The sequence below is a fragment of the Sceloporus occidentalis genome, unplaced genomic scaffold, assembly GCF_023333645.1.
Source record: "Sceloporus occidentalis isolate IW3139 unplaced genomic scaffold, rSceOcc1.0.p SCAF_1, whole genome shotgun sequence".
In the NCBI taxonomy this organism is placed as follows: Eukaryota; Metazoa; Chordata; class Lepidosauria; order Squamata; family Phrynosomatidae; genus Sceloporus; species Sceloporus occidentalis.
Window position 1 is genome coordinate 5,074,380 of NW_028316981.1, and position 21,916 is coordinate 5,096,295.

A 21,916-nucleotide genomic window follows, 5' to 3' on the forward strand; every position below is an offset into this window, starting at 1 on the left:
AGGGAAGGAGGCTGGAGGAGTTTGGGGGCACAGGGGCTCCATGGGAAGGGTCTTGTGCCTCCTTGGGGTGGTCGCCCTCTTGCTCCTCGGGGCTTCTGGAGAGGCCCTTCCCCCTAGTCCCTCTCCTCAGGCTGCAAACGGTGAGTGGTGGTCTATTCCTTTCCCTGCTTTCCTTGCTTTCCCTGCTCTTGGGGTTTGTGGGGTCTTTCTGCTTTATGGGGCTTACTAAGACCCCTTACCTAGGGTCGACCCTGGGGAGGGGATGATGAAGGGGAGGCTCTGTTTGGAGTGTCATAGAACCATAGGATCCTAGAGTTGGAAGAGACGGCAAGGGCCATCCAGTCCAACTCCATTCTGCCATGCAGGAACTCTCCGTCAAAGCAACAGATGGTCATCCAGACTTCCAACTCTACGATTCTATGATTCTAAGACGCCATCACTTTCCGAGGGAGTGTGTTCCTCTGTCGAAGAGCCCTTACTGTCAGGAAGTTCCCCCCAATGTTGAGGTGGAATCTCTTTTCCTGCAGCTTGCATCCATTGTTCTGGGTCCTGGTCTCTTCTGGAGCATCAGAAAACAAGCTTGCTCCCTCCTCAATATGACATCCCTTCAAGTATTTAAACAAGGCTATCATATCACCTCTTAACCTTCTCTTCTCCAGGCCAGTTCAATTCTAGGCTGCATCAATTGAAGTATAGTGTCTAGATCAAAGGAAGGCAGCTGCAAGAACCTGGTTCTCCTACTTGTATGTATCATACTCCTGCAACTGCCTACCTCCCATGCATGGGAACTGACCTCTTCCCAGATGCTTCCCTTGTGCTCCTCATCCAGGACAGTCTATTCTGCTCTGTCCAAAAAACCCTCTTGCTCCCTAAGGTGCTGAAGTGTACATAACTAGGACTCTAGCTTCTGGACCTTCTCTTCCAACAGGGCCACCAACTTGCACTCGGTGCAAGTGTAGCTGCCCACATCCTCCGGCAGGAAGAGAAACATACCACCGCAGTTGCAGTTGACTGCACCAGCTCCCTCACTAGTCATGTTCAGCAGTCTTAAGGAAGCACTGAAGAGAACTCTAGGCCTCCCCCACCAAACACTCACGCAAAACACACGCATTCACCAAGCTCTGTCACCAAGCTCCAGGCACTGAGTGTGTGCCAAGCACTGTTTCGAAATACAAACATTAAGTACACCCCAAAGTGCCCCTCCCTTGTAGAGCAAGCTTCTTTTCACATTCCGGATGGAAGTATTCAGGAAATGATTGAACAACTTGAGTTTGCAAGTCTTGCAGGAGTTTGCAAGACTTGAAGACAGGGTGACTTGGAGATCTCTCTTTCAAAGGATCATCATAAGTTGAAGTCTTTATGTTGAAGAACAGCAACTCGTCCAAGAAGTCCCCCTCAAGGCTAATTGATGCCAGAGCTGCACAGAAGACCCCCTCCCCAAACAAGCCAAGAGAGTCTCTGGGTGCATCTGCACTGTAGAGGAGCTCCAGCCTATGGACTTCATTCTAATCAGTACTTGATGAAGGGAAATCTAACTATTTTGGTGTCCTCGCTATTTTTGTATTGCTAATGGAATTCTAATTTTATCTCATGGACTCTAGATACCCTTTCCCCCCAGTACTAAATGGCCAGCAGGATGAGGTACTGTTTTGCAAAGATATACACTGGTACCCCGGGTTACGAAATTAATTCGTTCCGCTATTCCTTTCGTAAGCCGAAAATTTCGTAACCCGAAACGCTTTTCCCATTGAAAATAACTAATGCGTTCCATGACCTCAGACTGAACCTGCAAGTCAAAACAAAGTCACAATAGAGGCCTATTAAGCTAAGTACCCTACAATACAATGTAATACAAAGTTGCCTGAGGCACTAAAGAGCTTAACAATGACTGGCAGGTCCATTCTAAACTTTCTAATGATCTTAACAATGACTGGCAGGTCCATTCTAAACTTTCTAATGATCTTAACAATGACTGACAGGTCCATTCTAAACTTTCTAAAGGATAAAGAAAAAAAGTTTTTTTCTCTCTTTGATGGTTCTGGCATCTCAGAGTCAGGCAGGAGGAGGAGGATGAGCTCTCAAATCATCACACCCATGACCAAAGCACCCCAAATCTAAAAAAGCAACCCCATGGTCACACTCTCTGGCCCAAACTTGCAAAAGTCCCACCCCACACTCTCAAATCATCACAGCCATGGCCAAAGCACACAAGAACTCAAGCCCATAGGCCAGAAACCCAAAATCTGAAAATGCCACCCCAAAGTCACACTGTCTGGCCCACATCAAAGCAAGGCCAAACTTGCAAAAATCGATGCCCACACTTTGAAAACATCACAGCCATGACCAAACCACCCCAGAACCCAAACTCAAAGGCCAGAAACCCCAAATCTGAACATGCCACCCCATGGTCACACTCTCTGGCCCACATCAAATCAAGGCCAAACTTGCAAAAATCGATGCCCACACTTTGAAAACATCACAGCCATGACCATGCCACCCCAGAACCCAAACTCAAAGGCCAGAAACCCCAAATCTGAACATGCCACCCCATGGTCACACTCTCTGGCCCACATCAAATCAAGGCCAAACTTGCAAAAATCGATGCCCACACTTTGAAAACATCACACCCATGACCATGCCACCCCAGAACCCAAACTCAAAGGCCAGAAACCCCAAATCTGAACATGCCACCCCATGGTCACACTCTCTGGCCCACATCAAATCAAGGCCAAACATGCAAACCTCACATCTCACACTTTGAAAACATCACACCCATGACCATGCCACCCCAGAACCCAAACTCAAAGGCCAGAAACCCCAAATCTGAACATGCCACCCCATGGTCACACTCTCTGGCCCACATCAAATCAAGGCCAAACATGCAAACCTCACATCTCACACTTTGAAAACATCACACCCATGACCATGCCACCCCAGAACCCAAACTCAAAGGCCAGAAACCCCAAATCTGAACATGCCACCCCATGGTCACACTCTCTGGCCCACATCAAATCAAGGCCAAACTTGCAAAAATCGATGCCCACACTTTGAAAACATCACACCCATGACCATGCCACCCCAGAACCCAAACTCAAAGGCCAGAAACCCCAAATCTGAACATGCCACCCCATGGTCACACTCTCTGGCCCACATCAAATCAAGGCCAAACATGCAAACCTCACATCTCACACTTTGAAAACATCACACCCATGACCATGCCACCCCAGAACCCAAACTCAAAGGCCAGAAACCCCAAATCTGAACATGCCACCCCATGGTCACACTCTCTGGCCCACATCAAATCAAGGCCAAACATGCAAACCTCACATCTCACACTTTGAAAACATCACACCCATGACCATGCCACCCCAGAACCCAAACTCAAAGGCCAGAAACCCCAAATCTGAACATGCCACCCCATGGTCACACTCTCTGGCCCACATCAAATCAAGGCCAAACTTGCAAAAATCGATGCCCACACTTTGAAAACATCACACCCATGACCATGCCACCCCAGAACCCAAACTCAAAGGCCAGAAACCCCAAATCTGAACATGCCACCCCATGGTCACACTCTCTGGCCCACATCAAATCAAGGCCAAACATGCAAACCTCACATCTCACACTTTGAAATCATCACACCCATGACCATGCCACCCCAGAACCCAAACTCAAAGGCCAGAAACCCCAAATCTGAACATGCCACCCCATGGTCACACTCTCTGGCCCACATCAAATCAAGGCCAAACATGCAAACCTCACATCTCACACTTTGAAATCATCACACCCATGACCATGCCACCCCAGAACCCAAACTCAAAGGCCAGAAACCCCAAATCTGAACATGCCACCCCATGGTCAGGCCCATTCTAAAGGATAAAGAAAAAAAGTGTTTTTCTTATCTTTGCTGGTCTTGGCATCAGAGTGAGGCAGGAGAAGGAGGAGGAGGAGCTCTCAAATCATCATAGCCATGACCAAAGCAACCCCAAATCTAAAAAAGCAACCCCATGGTCACACTCTCTGGCCCACATCAAATCAAGGCCAAACACATCTCACACTTTGAAATCATCACACCCATGACCATACAGTACAAAAGTGTTTTTCTTATCTTTGCTGGTCTTGGCATCTGGTCCTGGCATCTCGGAGTGAGGCAGGAGGAGGAGGAGGAGGAGAGGGGCAGCCCAAAAAGCCAAATTTAAACCAATTCAAGCAATTTAACCACTTCAGCCAATTCAAGCAATTTAACCACTTCAGCCAATTTATCCAATTCAAGCAATTTAACCACTTCAGCCAATTTAGCCAATTCAAGCAATTTAACCAATTCAGCCAATTTAGCCAATGCCACCAATTTAACAAAGTTAACCATTTTTTTAAAAAGAATTTGGTGTTTTTTTTTAGGGTCACCTTTTTTTTAAGGGTCACCTTTTGCCTTCTTGGATGACGGTTCTCCCGCTCTAGGGAAGAACTGGTCCAAGGATGTCTGCTTTTGCCGGCCCTTAAGCAGGTTCTTAAAATGGCTAAGGCAGACATTATCAAAATGGGCAATGGCATGGCTGGTGAGCACCTGCTCAGGGTGGTGCTTCTCCACAAAGGAAGCCACATTGTGGAATTGCCGCAAAATGTCTTTAATTTCTGCCGTTGGCAGAGATGCCCCCGCAGCCTCCTCCTCCTGGCCCCTGTCGAAATGGAGCACGTCTTCATCCACGGCCGAGTGTTGCATCGCCGCCAAGGCCTTCAGGTCCTCTGTTGTCAGGTCCTCGTTGTGCTCCTCGATGAGTTCCTCCACGTCCTCGTTGTCCACGTCGAGTCCCAGGGACCTTGCGATGGAGACGATCTCGTGCACCTCTTCCTCTTCACCTGGCTCAGCACCCTCGGACTGTGACCCTTCCAAGGAAGAAGCATCAGGCCACAGCTTCCTCCACGCAGCAATCAGGTTGCGCCTGGTGATCGCCTGCCAGGCCAAGTCCACCATCTTTAAGCACACCACGATGTCAAAATGCTGCTTCCAGAACTCACGAAGGGTCAGCTGTGTGCTCTCGGTCACATCGAAGCAACGCTTGAAGAGGTGCTTGGTGTACAGCTTCTTGAAGTTGGCGATCACCTGCTGGTCCATGGGTTGCAAGAGGGAGGTCGTGTTGGGTGGCAGAAACTGGACCTTGATGAAGGAGAACTCCGCGAGGATGTCCTTCTCCAGGCCATGCGGGTGCGCAGGAGCATTGTCCAAGAGGAGGAGGCACTTCAGGGGCAAATCTTCTTCCTCCAGGTACCGCTTCACTGTCGGGGCGAAGACACTGTTGATCCACTCGACGAAAAGGAGGCGTGTCACCCATGCGCGGCCATTGGAGCGCCACATCACTGGCAACCTGTCCTTCTGGATGTTGTGTGCCTTGAACGCCCTGGGATTCTCGGAGTGGTACACCAACAGGGGCTTGACCTTACAGTCCCCGCTGGCATTGGCACACAACGCAAGTGTGAAGCGGTCCTTCATTGGCTTGTGGCCTGGCTGTCTCCTCTCCTCCTGGGTGATGTAGGTGCGGCGAGGCATCTTCTTCCAGAAGAGGCCCGTCTCGTCGCAGTTGAAGACTTGCTGCGGGACGTAGCCTTCCTCCTCCACCATGGCCTTGAACGCGACGACGAATGCTTCAGCGGCCTGGTGGTCTGCGCTGGACGCCTCGCCGTGACAGACGACAGAGTGGATCCCGGTCCTCCTCTTGAACCTGTCGAACCAGCCACGTGATGCTTTGAAGTCCGGGGTGGCTGGCTCCTCCTGCGAAGAAGTTCCTTCGCCTGCCTCCTTGCTGGCCAGGTCTTCGTAGATGGCGGTGGCCTTCTCGCAGATGACCGAGGTGGTCACAGTGTCCCCGACTCGCTCCTTTTCCTTGATCCAGAGGAGAAGCAGGCGCTCCATCTCCTCATGCTTCGGTGTCCTCTGCTTGGCGATGGTCGTCACGCCTTTCGCTGGAGCCACAACAGCTCTGATGGCCTCCTTCTGCTTGAGGACAGTGCCAATCGTCGATGGGTTGCGTCCATACTCCTTGGCAATGTCCACCAAGCGCACACCCCTCTCGTGCTTGGCGATGATGTCCTTCTTGTCCTCCAAGGACAAGGGAGCCCTCTTCTTCTTCTCACCGCTTGGCTTGGGAGCCATACTGTACAGTAGCTCAAGCCTAAAAAGGACAAAAGGCACAGGCACTGAGCAAAAGCCACAATTGGAAACCACCCCCACCCCCATGGTCACACTCTCTGGCCCAAACTTGCAAAAGTCCCACCCCACACTCTCAAATCATCACAGCCATGGCCAAAGCACACAAGAACACAAGCCCATAAGGCCAAAAACCCCAAATAAGAAAATGCCACCCTATGGTGAGAGTCTCTGGCCACATGTGACCATAGCCAAAGTGTTAAAAGTCTCACACCACACTTTGAAAACAGCACAGCCATGAAGAAATCAAAGCAGCAAATGAAGCCCATCATCCCCAATTCAGAGCATGCCACACTAACAGCAAAAAACCCCAAAAAAAGCAACCCAGCAGCTCTAGGCCATCATCCACACATCAGAGCATGTTACCCAAACAGCAAAAAACCCCAAAAAAAGCAACCCAGCAGCTCTAACCCATCATCCACACATCAGAGCATGTTACCCAAACAGCAAAAAACCCCAAAAAAAGCAACCCAGCAGCTCTAGGCCATCATCCACACATCAGAGCATGTTACCCAAACAGCAAAAAACCCCCAAAAAGCAACCCAGCAGCTCTAACCCATCATCCACACATCAGAGCATGTTACCCAAACAGCAAAAAACCCCAAAAAAAGCAACCCAGCAGCTCTAACCCATCATCCACACATCAGAGCATGTTACCCAAACAGCAAAAAACCCCAAAAAAAGCAACCCAGCAGCTCTAACCCATCATCCACACCTCAGAGCATGTTACCCAAACAGCAAAAAACCCCAAAAAAAGCAACCCAGCAGCTCTAACCCATCATCCACACCTCAGAGCATGTTACCCAAACAGCAAAAAACCCCAAAAAAAGCAACCCAGCAGCTCTAACCCATCATCCACACCTCAGAGCATGTTACCCAAACAGCAAAAAACCCCAAAAAAAGCAACCCAGCAGCTCTAACCCATCATCCACACATCAGAGCATGTTACCCAAACAGCAAAAAACCCCAAAAAAAGCAACCCAGCAGCTCTAACCCATCATCCACACCTCAGAGCATGTTACCCAAACAGCAAAAAACCCCAAAAAAAGCAACCCAGCAGCTCTAACCCATCATCCACACATCAGAGCATGTTACCCAAACAGCAAAAAACCCCAAAAAAAGCAACCCAGCAGCTCTAACCCATCATCCACACATCAGAGCATGTTACCCAAACAGCAAAAAACCCCAAAAAAAGCAACCCAGCAGCTCTAGGCCATCATCCACACATCAGAGCATGTTACCCAAACAGCAAAAAACCCCAAAAAAAGCAACCCAGCAGCTCTAACCCATCATCCACACCTCAGAGCATGTTATCCAAACAGCAAAAAACCCCAAAAAAAGCAACCCAGCAGCTCTAACCCATCATCCACACCTCAGAGCATGTTACCCAAACAGCAAAAAACCCCAAAAAAAGCAACCCAGCAGCTCTAACCCATCATCCACACCTCAGAGCATGTTACCCAAACAGCAAAAAAACCCAAAAAAGCAACCCAGCAGCTCTAACCCATCATCCACACCTCAGAGCATGTTACCCAAACAGCAAAAAACCCCAAAAAAAGCAACCCAGCAGCTCTAACCCATCATCCACACCTCAGAGCATGTTACCCAAACAGCAAAAAACCCCAAAAAAAGCAACCCAGCAGCTCTAACCCATCATCCACACCTCAGAGCATGTTACCCAAACAGCAAAAAACCCCAAAAAAAGCAACCCAGCAGCTCTAACCCATCATCCACACCTCAGAGCATGTTACCCAAACAGCAAAAAACCCCAAAAAAAGCAACCCAGCAGCTCTAACCCATCATCCACACATCAGAGCATGTTACCCAAACAGCAAAAAACCCCAAAAAAAGCAACCCAGCAGCTCTAGGCCATCATCCACACCTCAGAGCATGTTACCCAAACAGCAAAAAACCCCAAAAAAAGCAACCCAGCAGCTCTAACCCATCATCCACACCTCAGAGCATGTTACCCAAACAGCAAAAAACCCCAAAAAAAGCAACCCAGCAGCTCTAACCCATCATCCACACATCAGAGCATGTTACCCAAACAGCAAAAAACCCCAAAAAAAGCAACCCAGCAGCTCTAACCCATCATCCACACCTCAGAGCATGTTACCCAAACAGCAAAAAACCCCAAAAAAAGCAACCCAGCAGCTCTAACCCATCATCCACACATCAGAGCATGTTACCCAAACAGCAAAAAACCCCAAAAAAAGCAACCCAGCAGCTCTAGGCCATCATCCACACATCAGAGCATGTTACCCAAACAGCAAAAAACCCCAAAAAAAGCAACCCAGCAGCTCTAACCCATCATCCACACCTCAGAGCATGTTACCCAAACAGCAAAAAACCCCAAAAAAAGCAACCCAGCAGCTCTAACCCATCATCCACACCTCAGAGCATGTTACCCAAACAGCAAAAAACCCCAAAAAAAGCAACCCAGCAGCTCTAACCCATCATCCACACCTCAGAGCATGTTACCCAAACAGCAAAAAACCCCAAAAAAAGCAACCCAGCAGCTCTAACCCATCATCCACACCTCAGAGCATGTTACCCAAACAGCAAAAAACCCCAAAAAAAGCAACCCAGCAGCTCTAACCCATCATCCACACATCAGAGCATGTTACCCAAACAGCAAAAAACCCCAAAAAAAGCAACCCAGCAGCTCTAGGCCATCATCCACACATCAGAGCATGTTACCCAAACAGCAAAAAACCCCAAAAAAAGCAACCCAGCAGCTCTAACCCATCATCCACACATCAGAGCATGTTACCCAAACAGCAAAAAACCCCAAAAAAAGCAACCCAGCAGCTCTAACCCATCATCCACACCTCAGAGCATGTTACCCAAACAGCAAAAAACCCCAAAAAAAGCAACCCAGCAGCTCTAACCCATCATCCACACATCAGAGCATGTTACCCAAACAGCAAAAAACCCCAAAAAAAGCAACCCAGCAGCTCTAGGCCATCATCCACACCTCAGAGCATGTTACCCAAACAGCAAAAAACCCCAAAAAAAGCAACCCAGCAGCTCTAACCCATCATCCACACATCAGAGCATGTTACCCAAACAGCAAAAAACCCCAAAAAAAGCAACCCAGCAGCTCTAGGCCATCATCCACACCTCAGAGCATGTTACCCAAACAGCAAAAAACCCCAAAAAAAGCAACCCAGGAGCTCTAGGCCATCATCCACACATCAGAGCATGTTACCCAAACAGCAAAAAACCCCAAAAAAAGCAACCCAGCAGCTCTAACCCATCATCCACACCTCAGAGCATGTTACCCAAACAGCAAAAAACCCCAAAAAAAGCAACCCAGCAGCTCTAACCCATCATCCACACCTCAGAGCATGTTACCCAAACAGCAAAAAACCCCAAAAAAAGCAACCCAGCAGCTCTAACCCATCATCCACACATCAGAGCATGTTACCCAAACAGCAAAAAACCCCAAAAAAAGCAACCCAGCAGCTCTAGGCCATCATCCACACCTCAGAGCATGTTACCCAAACAGCAAAAAACCCCAAAAAAAGCAACCCAGCAGCTCTAACCCATCATCCACACCTCAGAGCATGTTACCCAAACAGCAAAAAACCCCAAAAAAAGCAACCCAGCAGCTCTAACCCATCATCCACACATCAGAGCATGTTACCCAAACAGCAAAAAACCCCAAAAAAAGCAACCCAGCAGCTCTAACCCATCATCCACACCTCAGAGCATGTTACCCAAACAGCAAAAAACCCCAAAAAAAGCAACCCAGCAGCTCTAACCCATCATCCACACATCAGAGCATGTTACCCAAACAGCAAAAAACCCCAAAAAAAGCAACCCAGCAGCTCTAGGCCATCATCCACACATCAGAGCATGTTACCCAAACAGCAAAAAACCCCAAAAAAAGCAACCCAGCAGCTCTAACCCATCATCCACACCTCAGAGCATGTTACCCAAACAGCAAAAAACCCCAAAAAAAGCAACCCAGCAGCTCTAACCCATCATCCACACCTCAGAGCATGTTACCCAAACAGCAAAAAACCCCAAAAAAAGCAACCCAGCAGCTCTAACCCATCATCCACACCTCAGAGCATGTTACCCAAACAGCAAAAAACCCCAAAAAAAGCAACCCAGCAGCTCTAACCCATCATCCACACCTCAGAGCATGTTACCCAAACAGCAAAAAACCCCAAAAAAAGCAACCCAGCAGCTCTAACCCATCATCCACACATCAGAGCATGTTACCCAAACAGCAAAAAACCCCAAAAAAAGCAACCCAGCAGCTCTAGGCCATCATCCACACATCAGAGCATGTTACCCAAACAGCAAAAAACCCCAAAAAAAGCAACCCAGCAGCTCTAACCCATCATCCACACATCAGAGCATGTTACCCAAACAGCAAAAAACCCCAAAAAAAGCAACCCAGCAGCTCTAACCCATCATCCACACCTCAGAGCATGTTACCCAAACAGCAAAAAACCCCAAAAAAAGCAACCCAGCAGCTCTAACCCATCATCCACACATCAGAGCATGTTACCCAAACAGCAAAAAACCCCAAAAAAAGCAACCCAGCAGCTCTAGGCCATCATCCACACCTCAGAGCATGTTACCCAAACAGCAAAAAACCCCAAAAAAAGCAACCCAGCAGCTCTAACCCATCATCCACACATCAGAGCATGTTACCCAAACAGCAAAAAAAACCCAAAAATGCAACCCAGCAGCTCTAGCCCATCATCCACAAATCTGAACATGCCAGTAGCAAAACCCACAATCCACACTTTGAAAACACCAAAAAAATAAAAATAAAAAAAATAAAAATTAAAAAAAAATTAAAAAAATATAAAAAAAATAAACAGCACCCCAGCACCCCAGAGCAAAAGCATGGTCACACTGTCTCAGCCCACCCCACCCCACAAGAAGAAGGTAAAAATCCATCAACCTACCGGTAGAGAAATTGCTGATGGCCGGTCTTGATCCGAAGATATGGCAAAGCCAGAAAAAGTCCAAAAGTCCCAAGGCAGAAAGCTAGGAAAAGTCTGAACCGCAACCAAGACTAGAGCTCCAAAGAGACTCTTTGTCACCAGTCCGCAGGGCCAGACAAAGGGGGCAGATCAATGGAAGCCGGCTTTTATTTCTCAAGGCAAGCCACCCCCCCCCAATTTCGTTAGCCAATGCAATTGATTGGCTTGATTTCGCAAGCCAATCACTGCTGCTAACGAAATTCAAAAATCGCGCCAAAGCTAACCCCTAACCCAGCCCCCTGGGTTAGCCGTTAGCCCTTTAAATCCCTGGAAAGCCTATCGCTGCACTTTGCATCATTTGAATTTCGCGCCGAAAAGAATTGCGTAACCCGAAGAATCTTTCGTAACCCGGGACAGTTTTTTCCAAGCCGCGTTTTTCGTATCCCGAAAATTTCGTAACCCGGTCCTTTCGTATCCCGGGGTACCAGTGTACAGTACTTCCTCGGAAGATGAAACACCTCCTGAGAAAATGCAAGCCTGTGACTAACATAATCATTTAAAAATGATAAAGAAGCCAGTGGAGCTTCAAAAGCTTGCAACATTTTGGCTGCCCCAATAAAGGTATCACACTTTTGTGTTTGTGTAGGCATTTGTAGCTCCTCAAGTGCAATTCTGTGGTCAATGTCTGGCAGATGTCGGCCACAAGTTCCACTGGAAGACCTAGATGATCTTCCTAGAAAGGCGTTCTCTTGGGTAAAAACGTATGGTTTTTGTTATTTGAGGTTTTCCCACATCTGCAGGGGTCCTGTGCCCCTAACCCCAGCTAACGTGGAGGGACAAGTGTAATATTTTATTTATTTACAGTATTTACTATATTTATACCCCGCTCTTCAGTCAGAAAGGCTCTCTTAATAATAAACAAACAAACACTGGATCCACTCCACTTTGTCAAAAGACACAGCACTGAAGGGGGCTATAGGTAAACAGTCAGAACCACATTAATTTAGGATGAAGGTTTCACCCATTTCTTTTATTGGGAACCATACTTCTGATTTTTGGAGGGTGAAGGGCGGGGGGAGATGGTAAGCCAATCACGACAGTTAAAGAGTGAAACCTTCTCTCTCTCTACATGTGAAAGGCATCTAGGAGTCCTAGTAGACCACAAGTTGAACATGAGTCAACAGTGTGATGCAGCAGCTAAAAAGGCCAATGCAATTTTAGGCTGCGTCAACAGAACTATAGTGTCTAGATCAAGGGAAGTAATAGTGCCACTCTATTTTGCTTTGGTCAGGCCCCACCTGAAATATTGTATCCAGTTCTGGGCACCACAATTCAAAAAGGCTATTGAGAAACTGGAACATGTCCAAATGCTCCTCATGGGGCTTTATGGTTTCCAGACCCTTCACCGTTTTAGTTGCCCTCCTCTGGACGGGCTCCAGGTCCTCAACATCCTGTTTGAATTGGGGTTCCCAGAACTGGATACAGTATTCCAGGTGAAGCCTGACCAATGCAGAATACAGTGGCACTATTACTTCCTTTGATCTAGACTCTATAGTTCTGTTGATGCAGCCTAGAATCTCATTGGCCTTTTTAGCGGCTGCATCACACTGTTGATTCATGTTCAATTTGTGGTCTACTAGGACTCCTAGATCCCTTTCACATGTAGTCTTGTTCATCCAGGTGTCCCACATCCTATATCTGTGCATTATGGGATTATGTAGTTCTGGATAGAAAGCTGAAAAAACTGGATGGAAGAAAGCTCCCCTAAATAAATTTTTGAAGCTGTTGGCAAAAGTGTTTCTGCCCACTGGTGTAAGGTGCAACCCATCCCTTGCCAGAAGGCCCTCTCCTGAAACTGCAGGCCATGACCCAAGAATCTAAATCGTCCTTATTGGCATCATCTGCGGAGCCAGATGTTCACTATAACTATTTTCCTTTCTCTTCCTGGACCTCCCAGACCTTGCAAGAGTGTGTGTCGGAGAGTGAGTGAGAGTGAGTGTCCATGTGAGAGTGTTGGGGGGGCAGAGTGCCTTTTAGAAGCTGGTTCCATAGGACCCCCAAATCTTCTTCCATTTCCAGTGCCTCCAACATCTGCCTCAAGGCCTCTTTTGTTTGTTTCTGTTCTCCTTGGGCTCTGTCCAGCCCACAATTCGGACAGCCACCCACCTGCCTTACTAGATCAGAGGAGCAGCTTGTCACATGCCTCTGCCTGCAAAAGGGAGCCTGTGACTGGCAGGCCAGGAGGGTGAAGTGGGTAGCAAGGAGCCGAGGCACACACACTGCTCCATTGGCTTTCAGGAAGTGGTGCACTTGCACCACTCCTCTTCTGCTGGCCAGTCTGACATGCCATTTCTTCAGGATCAGAGCCACCAAGGCCACTTCACTCCAAGAGGACCCAGCCAGAACCAGGTGACAATGGTGGCCCTGAGCAAGAGGCACCACCACTCGGGGCTATTACATACCCTAGTTCTCCTTTGGCTGCTATGCATCTAAGGCACACTGGACTTACACTGGTAGAGGCTGCAGCATTATCCAGAGAACCAGGGAGATGACAAAATGAGTGGGGGAAGAAGAAGAGACAATTTGGGATGGGTTCCCCAGAGCCCATTATCCAGCGAGCTTCTCTGCTCTCCTCCTCCACCTCTCCTCTCTCAGGCAGAGCCTCCAAGCGCATTCCTTGCTTTTCAGGAAGGGAAAAGTTTTGAAAGCAGAGGAGGAGGAGGGGGGGAGGAGATGATCAGGGACTCCACTGTCTCATGACACCCCAGGGTTCCACCCCACAGTTTGAGAATGTCTCACAGCATTTAAAATTGTACTGCTTGCCATGTTTCTTAAATTTTTAAAAAAATAAATAAATACAAAAGCCTTAGGAGATTATTAAATGGAGGGAAAAGCTGGGAATAAAAGGGAAACTCCCAGCAAAGTCATGTAATTGCACTGAAAAATTTCAGGTGAGGGCTGAGTGTCCCCACACTCAAAGCCCTAATGCTACCTGCAGGCTGCCACCTTGGCACGTGCCCATTTACATGGAGCACACCATGATGATGCACCTCTGTTGCTGTGTCCAAACAACGCCACACCAAAAAGGCATCATCACTCCCCGCAGCGGTGGCTATGACACCCCTTCGAGGGTTTTTCTGGCTCCTTTTTGTGCTCTGTGGCAGCCGGATCAGTGCTGTGGCATTTGGTTGCTGCGGCATCGATCCTTCCTGCCAATCTGTAGAACCCTAAGTCCTGATGTGTTGTTAGGAGGAAGGGTCAATGTAATTCATGGTGACAAAGAATATGTCAGGGGGTTCCCTGATAAAGAAAAGGTTAAGAAACACTGATCTATTTCTTTCTCTTTTTCTCATCCATTTGGTGGTGTATTTTTTAAATAAAATCTTGTTCTTAATTAATACCCATGTGGTCCAGATCTCACCCACTGCCCAAAATGTGTCAAGCTGGATATTAGAATAATGCTTGCTTTCTCTCCTTTTTCTCTCCCTTTCAGGTGGCTCCTCACATGTCCTACGCTATTATGCCACATCTGTGTTAGAGCCTGGCCAGCAGGTGCCTCATTTTGCCTCGGTGGGATATGTCAATGACCAGCAGATTGTTTACTATGATATCGAAACAAAGAGACGTCGTCCTAAAAATGATTGGATCACAAAGTCAGTCGAGCATGATCCTCAATACTGGGAGTGGACCACACAGAGAGTTCAGAATGCTGAGCAGTGGTTCCGAGCAGTTCTGGTGAATGTGCCCAAGTATTTCAATCAGACTGGAGGTAAGTGGAAAGTGACAGGGCACAGATTTCCCCCCATAATGATAATTCTTTATCTCAAAAATAGGAAATGGAAAGCTGAGATAAAAAGGAAGTGAGGGGGATGCAACCCTATCAGAAAGTTTTCCTTATCACTACCATCCTGCCAGTCAGTTTAACTGTTAACTGGGAGATGACTGGGGCAGTGCTGAGATGGTTCCTCTTCACCTCCCCCTTCAAGGAAATATCTAGAGCAAGGTCTTCCAGAGAGCTGGGATAATAAAATAAGGGAGTCCCTCTCCACAGGAAGAATCAGCAAAGGATGGGAACACTGTCTTGCAAAGGAAACAGTGACTTCATCCAGACAAGCAATTTGGGGGCAAGGAGTGGCAAACACATTTTTAAATGTGAACATTTTCGGCATCTGAAGAAAGAACAAAAAAGAGCTTTCCCCAAAATCTGCTTGAAGCATGTGAGGGGAGCACTTACATGTGTCAGTCAATAAGCAAGGGTGGGGGGGTGGGGGGTTCGCACACTAGAAAAAAATTCAAACACTGTAAGGTTTTTTCATAGAATCATCATAGAATCATTGAGTTGGAAGAAACCACAAGGGCCATCCAGTCCAACCCCCTGCCATGAAGGAGCTCTCAATCAAAGCATACCATGGCCATCCAGCCTTTGTTTAAAGACCTCCAAAGAAGGATACTCCAGCACTCTTGGAGCAAGTGTATTCCACTGTCAAACATCCTACTGTCAGGAAGTTCCTGCTAATGTATAGGTGGAATCTCTTTTCCTGTAGCTTGCATCCATTGTTCCATGTCTTATTCTCTGGAGCAGCAGAAAACAAGCTTGCCATTTCTACCACTTCAAAATCTCCAAAGTCGAGAAGACTCTCCAAATGGGACCCTCAAATTCTACAGCATCCATAGAGACTTCTTCAGTTTTGGCTTTAGTCTGTAAGGTCTATTACCATATATGGCTCTCTCCCTTTTTAATATCAAGAAATATTAAGGCGGGTTACAGACCGCCTAAAAGTGGCCAGTCTGCCGCCGCCGCCATTAGCTGCAGCGGGAAGCCCCAGCAGCCAGACCGCAAGGCTTCCGGCTGCAGCTAAAAAGGAGTGCCGAAACAGCGCTCCTTTTTGGCCCCCGGAAGTGCAGGCGCGAGGCGCGCACTCTCAGCGTCACTTCCACCGTGCCACGCCTGGACGTACAGCATCCATGACGTAAACATGGCAGCACCCATGTGGATGGGCACTGCCATTTAGGACACGCTCTGCGCATCTTAGGGAGAAGGGCGGTTAGGAAGGGGCAACCCTTCCTAACCCTAGCACGTGTGGAGCGTGTCCTAAATGGCTGTGTGTAACCTGCCTAAGTTCACCTCTCTGTGACTCTACATGTGGAAACCATAAAAGATCACATAAGCCGACTTAGCAGTTGTTAAAGACGCGTGACTCACCCACACTTACTAAGGGAGGCAAGGAAAAGCCAATCAAGGAGCAATACACTAGTTTCAATGTAGCATTGTTCCTGTCTGAAATTTCATCAAGAGATATTTGCTCTTGTTTCTCACTCCTGTATATTACCTAAAGCAGGAGTCTATTCATTTACACCAATTCCCACCTTGGAAGTCACTACCAAAAAGGGTTACCTCATGCAATGTGTACTACCGGACAATAAAATACCTGCATTCTCCACCACATTCTAACCAGGAGGTCTAGAGAATTTTATTTTAGCTAAATTACATGGCTGGGTTACAAACAGCCAGGGATACTGTCTCAATTGTTTACAGAGGTGAGGAGACAAAGGACCACAGAGGCAGAATTTTGCTATGAATTGTATTTTATTAGAGGGAAACAGACACCCAAATGCACACACTCTGTCACATGCACACAAGAACTAGGTATTAAAGGTGTTAGACTAGAATATGAAAAGGCTATGCTAAAGGTGGTATTTACCAGCAGCGAGATTGCTCCTTGGATTCAGATGGTAGCTGTGATGTGAGACTCGGCTGTTCCTGAGCATTTGTGATGCTGCGCGCCATGTGGTGTAGCATGCAGTATCATGACGTCCTGGGGGCGGAACTGGGGAATGTGTCATGGAAACGCTACGCCCTGACTCCAGCCCCCAGCCGGCCAAAGTGCTAGTCTGTACAGGGACAATGTCTCAGGATATGAATGTTAATGCTGGATTAATGCTGAGTCTGGGGTTTAAAAAAAATCCTTATTTATTGGGCATAAGTGGGGTGGAATTTCCTGATGAAATAATGCCTCCCCTCTGGAGTCCTTTGCTATCTCCCTCATCTCCCTATCTTGCCTGGTTCTCTTTCAGGGCTTCACACCTGGCAGGAGATGGTTTGCTGTGAGCTGAGGAAAGATGGGAGCAAAGGAGGGTATTGGCAGTATGCCTATGATGGGGAGGACTACATCAGCCTGGACAAGGAGACCCTCACCTGGACAGCAGCCAGTCTGCCAGCCCAGAACACCAAGAGAAAGTGGGATCCTAACACAGCATTCAACCAGTTCACAAAGAACTATTTGGAGGAGGAGTGCATTGAGTGGCTGCGGAGATACCTGGAGTACGGGAAGAAGGCACTGCTGAGGACAGGTGAGAAGACAGGCCAATGGGGTTTGAATGTAGGTGAAACTCTGTTTTCGCGAGGGGATCTGGAATGGATCCCCCGTGAAAAAGGAGGGCCAACTACTTTTTACTTCTGGACAGCTGTACTTGCTCTTTTCTTTCTCCCTCAGCACTCCATGACTTAAATCTTCTCACATCCACGTCCACTGGGCTAACCCCATGCTTCAGACAGCACTCTGGTTATTCGGGTTCACTTTCCACATGCCCCAAGACTTGCTCTTCGGTATGGAATAAAGGAAGCAGAAGGGCCAGGTGGTTCAGAAATGGAGGCTTCAAAGTTTCTTTGCAAGAAGCAGTGTCCACGCTTTCCTTGTACACATAGTTGTCTGCAATAATTTATATCCATGGGTACAGTATGTCTCGGATTTTCTTTTCTGAAAACTCAGGCTTTTTAAATTGTGTCTGAGCATGTGCAGAGTGCTATCTCCTTTCACATGGAAACAGCTTTTCACAAAGCATTATAAGAACATAGTGCCCCAGGGCATGGGCAGGTGGCCTAATTGTCTAAAATGGATCCAGTGGAAAATAACAAAACCATGGACTCCATAATTTTTCTGTTGGACTTGCATCCTGTTGAAATTTAAGATGTTCCTTCAGGTAACTCTTCTGTTGTCTCCACCCCAGGTAGATCTTTAATGGATTCAAATTATGTGCATTGAAGGAAAAGACATCAGTCTTGAGTTCTTACAGAGTCCTCTGAATGTGAATGCAGAATCACTGGTACTGGATACGAAAGTCACCTGAGAGATCTTGCTTTTCTAAACTGGAGCATATGCCTTACTTACCATTTGGTAAGGTCCTCTTCTAATTCTGATGTCTTTTTTGCAGATCCCCCAAAAGTGAAGGTAACACGCAAGGCAGATTATGACAATATGGAAACCCTGATCTGTCGGGTTGATGGCTTCTACCCAAAGGATATTGATATTGCCTGGACAAAGGATGGAGAGGTCTGGATGGAAGATACCTTCAGTGGACTTGTGTCTCCCAACTCAGATGGGACATATTACACCTGGCTGAGCATCAAAATTGATCCCAAGGACAGGGAACACTACAAATGCCGTGTGGAGCATGATGGACTTCCAGAACATGTGGACTTGGCCTGGGAGGAGCCTGGTGAGTTTTCTGAGGCCAGGACCTTGGGAGGGGCAAAAGGCAGATCTAAACCAAAGACACCATCAGTAGCTTGCCCATGTTAACCCACTGGGTAACCTTGTCCAAGTCACACTCTCAGGCTTAGAGGATGGTAATGGCAAAATCCCCTCTGAAGAAGCTTGCCAAGAAATCCTCTTATAGGTCTGCCTTAAGTCAAAAATGACTTGGAGATACAACAACAACAAATTACCCTTTCTAGCAAGTACCTTCTGCATTGTAGGTCATAAATTCACAGCCTACATCTTACATAAAGGGTGTCTGGTATCTCTCTGCTTCCAGTCTGAGTGGCTGTAAATATGTATTTGTAAATGTCTAAATTATATGAAGCAAATGTGCCAGCAAAACACAATAAGGCCTGTTACAGACTGCCAAAATAAAGCTGCTTCAGGTCTGTTTGGAGGTATGCTGTTTAAATGATGCATGCATCCTAAGAATCTGGAAGCTGCACCAAAGCTGCATTCCAGTGCTTAGGAATGGAGTGTGGCTTTGGTGCAACCTCCGGACTCTTAGGACCCATGCATCATTTAAATAGCATACCTCCAAAGAGACCTGAAGCAGCTTTATTTTGGCAGTCTGTAACAGGCCTAAGTACATCTTATTATTTCATTATGTATGTATTTGTTTAGAGTATTTATACCCTGAACTGCTTACAAAATATTGATTCACAGTTCCCTGCCATCAGGCTTAAAATCTAAATGAGACACAATACACAAGAAGAAGAAATGGCAATGCAAGAAGAGCAGCATATGTTGGCTGCTCTTCTCTCTCTCCAAGGCCAGAGCAATAGCAGTTGGGATATGAAGGGAAGGCTTCCCACCAGCCACTGGGGCCCAGTCATGATGGACCTGTCTGGCTGCTTTCTATTATGTATTTTACCTGTGAACAGAGATTGATATTTCCAATTCCAGCTATGCAAACCTTGATCATGGGGGATGGGTTCTTCCTTGAATGTACACAAACATACACATACTTACTTTAGATTATATTTTTAAACTCCATGGACTCCCCAGTTCTTTGGCAACCTGCTACCTCCTCCATAGAGAATTTGGTTTGGGGCCTTTGATTTAATTGTTTTGTTCTTTTCTATTTCACCTTCAGCTTCCAGTTTGGGGGCCATCATCGTGTATGTTGTGGTTGCTGTGTTCCTGATTGCTGGGATTGCTGGGATTATCTGGATTACTAAGTATATCAGTGAGTAAATTCTGAATAGATTTACATGTGGGGAGGTTTACCATTGCCATCCTCTGAGGCTGAGAGAACGTGACTTGCCAACCAGTGGCTTTCATGGCTAAGCGGTGATTTGAACCCTGTTCCTCGGAATCATAGTCCAACTCTCAAACCACTACACCATACTGGCTCTTGATGGATTAACTGAGATTAGTTGAGGCATGTGACCTATGTATCTAAGTGTTAGACTGTCTTGGAAGTTGCAGAAGAGCCACCGGCATGGAACCTTAGCAGTCCAGTTCCTTCCAAGGACAGCTAACAACTTAGGAAACATGACCCCGCAAATAAAGTGCAGAATGAGCAATGCTAAGAGATGGAGCTGTCCTGTTATTTGTTTGATAAATGGATTTGGCTCTGATTCCAAAGGCATTACAGATGCAGTTGGGAATGGAGAAGGAGAATCCTGTTCTCAGAATCTGGAGGTGGAGAGTAGGTCATCCCAAGTGATGTCCTTCCTTTGACAGTCCCACCATCTCTTAAAATTGCTGTTTTTTAATTGGTTGCATTCAAGTCCAAGGAGCCATAAGCTTTGCTGCCTAGACATAAAGCAAGCAGCTGCACTGATAATCACTGAAAGCTGTCATGTTGAAACTACGCAGTGAAACAATGTAATTGCCAGCCTGATATCACAAAGGCCAATTTATAGTTCAACTCTTAAATTGATTCTTCCACAGCTCTCATGAAAGTGGTTGGCCATCGATATGAAAATCTCACTATTTACTTAATCATATTATTTTTATATTATTTATATTACTGTATTTTTTTCTCTCCTTGATGATAAGGTAGTGGAATTAATGGTGAGATAGAGGCATTGGACCCATTTTCTGTGCTTCCATACAATAAGTGCTGCCTTTAAGAGTTGAATAAGTACATCTTGCAGGTTTAAATATCTTTTTTCACAAATGGAATTTGTTCATCTGATGGATGCTCTTATGGCCCATCACTGATTTGCTTTGGTTTGTGGTGGTAGGCAAAAGCATTACCAAAGCCTGTTCGAAAGGATAGATAGGAGAATCACGTGTGACCAGCTTTTTTTGGGGGGGGGGGGGTTGTCGGGTGATGCTACTCAGTCTTCCTGAGGTACTGTTTTTATCAATATAGCATAGGATGTTGGTCTTTTGCCAACTGTAGGGGGAAAAGGCCCTGGGTACAGCTCTGGGCATTTATTAATCTAATCAACTTTCCTTACAATCTTGGAGAAAACTATATTATTATTATTATTATTATTATTATTATTATTCTCAGATCCAAAACACACTGCAGAAATAATCCAGTTCAAGACTGCTTTAACTGTCCTAGCTCAGTGCTAGGGAATTCTGGAAACTAGTTTTGTGAGTCATTTAGCCATCTCTGTCACAGAGCTCTGATGTCACAATAAATTACAATTCCCAGGATTCCCTAGCACTGAGTCAGGACAATTAAAGCGGTTTCAAACAGGATTATTTCTGCAGTGTGTTTTGGACCTTTATTATGGTGGTGATTGGTGTTATAGCTCCAATATCTGTTTAATTCAGGCTTTTCACACAGACAAATGAAGTATACTAGTTAACCTCTGGATCCTTCTCAGCCTGTCCTTCCTTTCCCAGAAAGATTCTGTCTAATTTTTAAAAAATATATATTTTTAGTTAGTATTATACACTTGGACCTCTGAGAGTGTTCCATAAGAGTTATTTGAATGCTTGAGTTTAGACACAAAGTGTCTGTGATGGCAACAATTGTTATTATTTATTTATTTATTTGTCTCCCATTCTTTTCCCAGAATTGGGACCCACAGCAGCTCACAGTATTAAAAGAACAGCACAATTAAAAACATAGAAAAGTAAGAGATTAAAATAGAATTAAATTATTTCTATTTTAATCAAGTTAATCATGGGTGGTGGTGTCCAGTGTGGAGGTTAGATGGATAGGGTCTCACACAAGAACCACATGGAGGTTTGATGCCATAGCGGGAGGTAACAGTACAAGGTTCTCACATTGGGTGGCAGTGGTGCGACAGGGAGAT

The 21,916-nt window shown here is 46.5% G+C and overlaps 1 protein-coding gene across 1 annotated transcript in view; it reads left to right on the plus strand.

Annotated features, from left to right (window-relative positions):
• Positions 1–21,916, plus strand: part of LOC149320456 (major histocompatibility complex class I-related protein 1-like) — a 24,095-nt gene continuing 2,179 nt past the window's right edge. Inside the window, exons 1-5 of the mRNA XM_089501985.1 lie at positions 1–140; positions 14,645–14,920; positions 17,227–17,502; positions 18,364–18,648; positions 19,786–19,878. Of these exons, the coding sequence (XP_089358111.1) occupies positions 41–140; positions 14,645–14,920; positions 17,227–17,502; positions 18,364–18,648; positions 19,786–19,878 (1,030 nt within the window). The 5' untranslated portion in view covers positions 1–40. The remainder of the gene's footprint in view (positions 141–14,644; positions 14,921–17,226; positions 17,503–18,363; positions 18,649–19,785; positions 19,879–21,916) is intronic.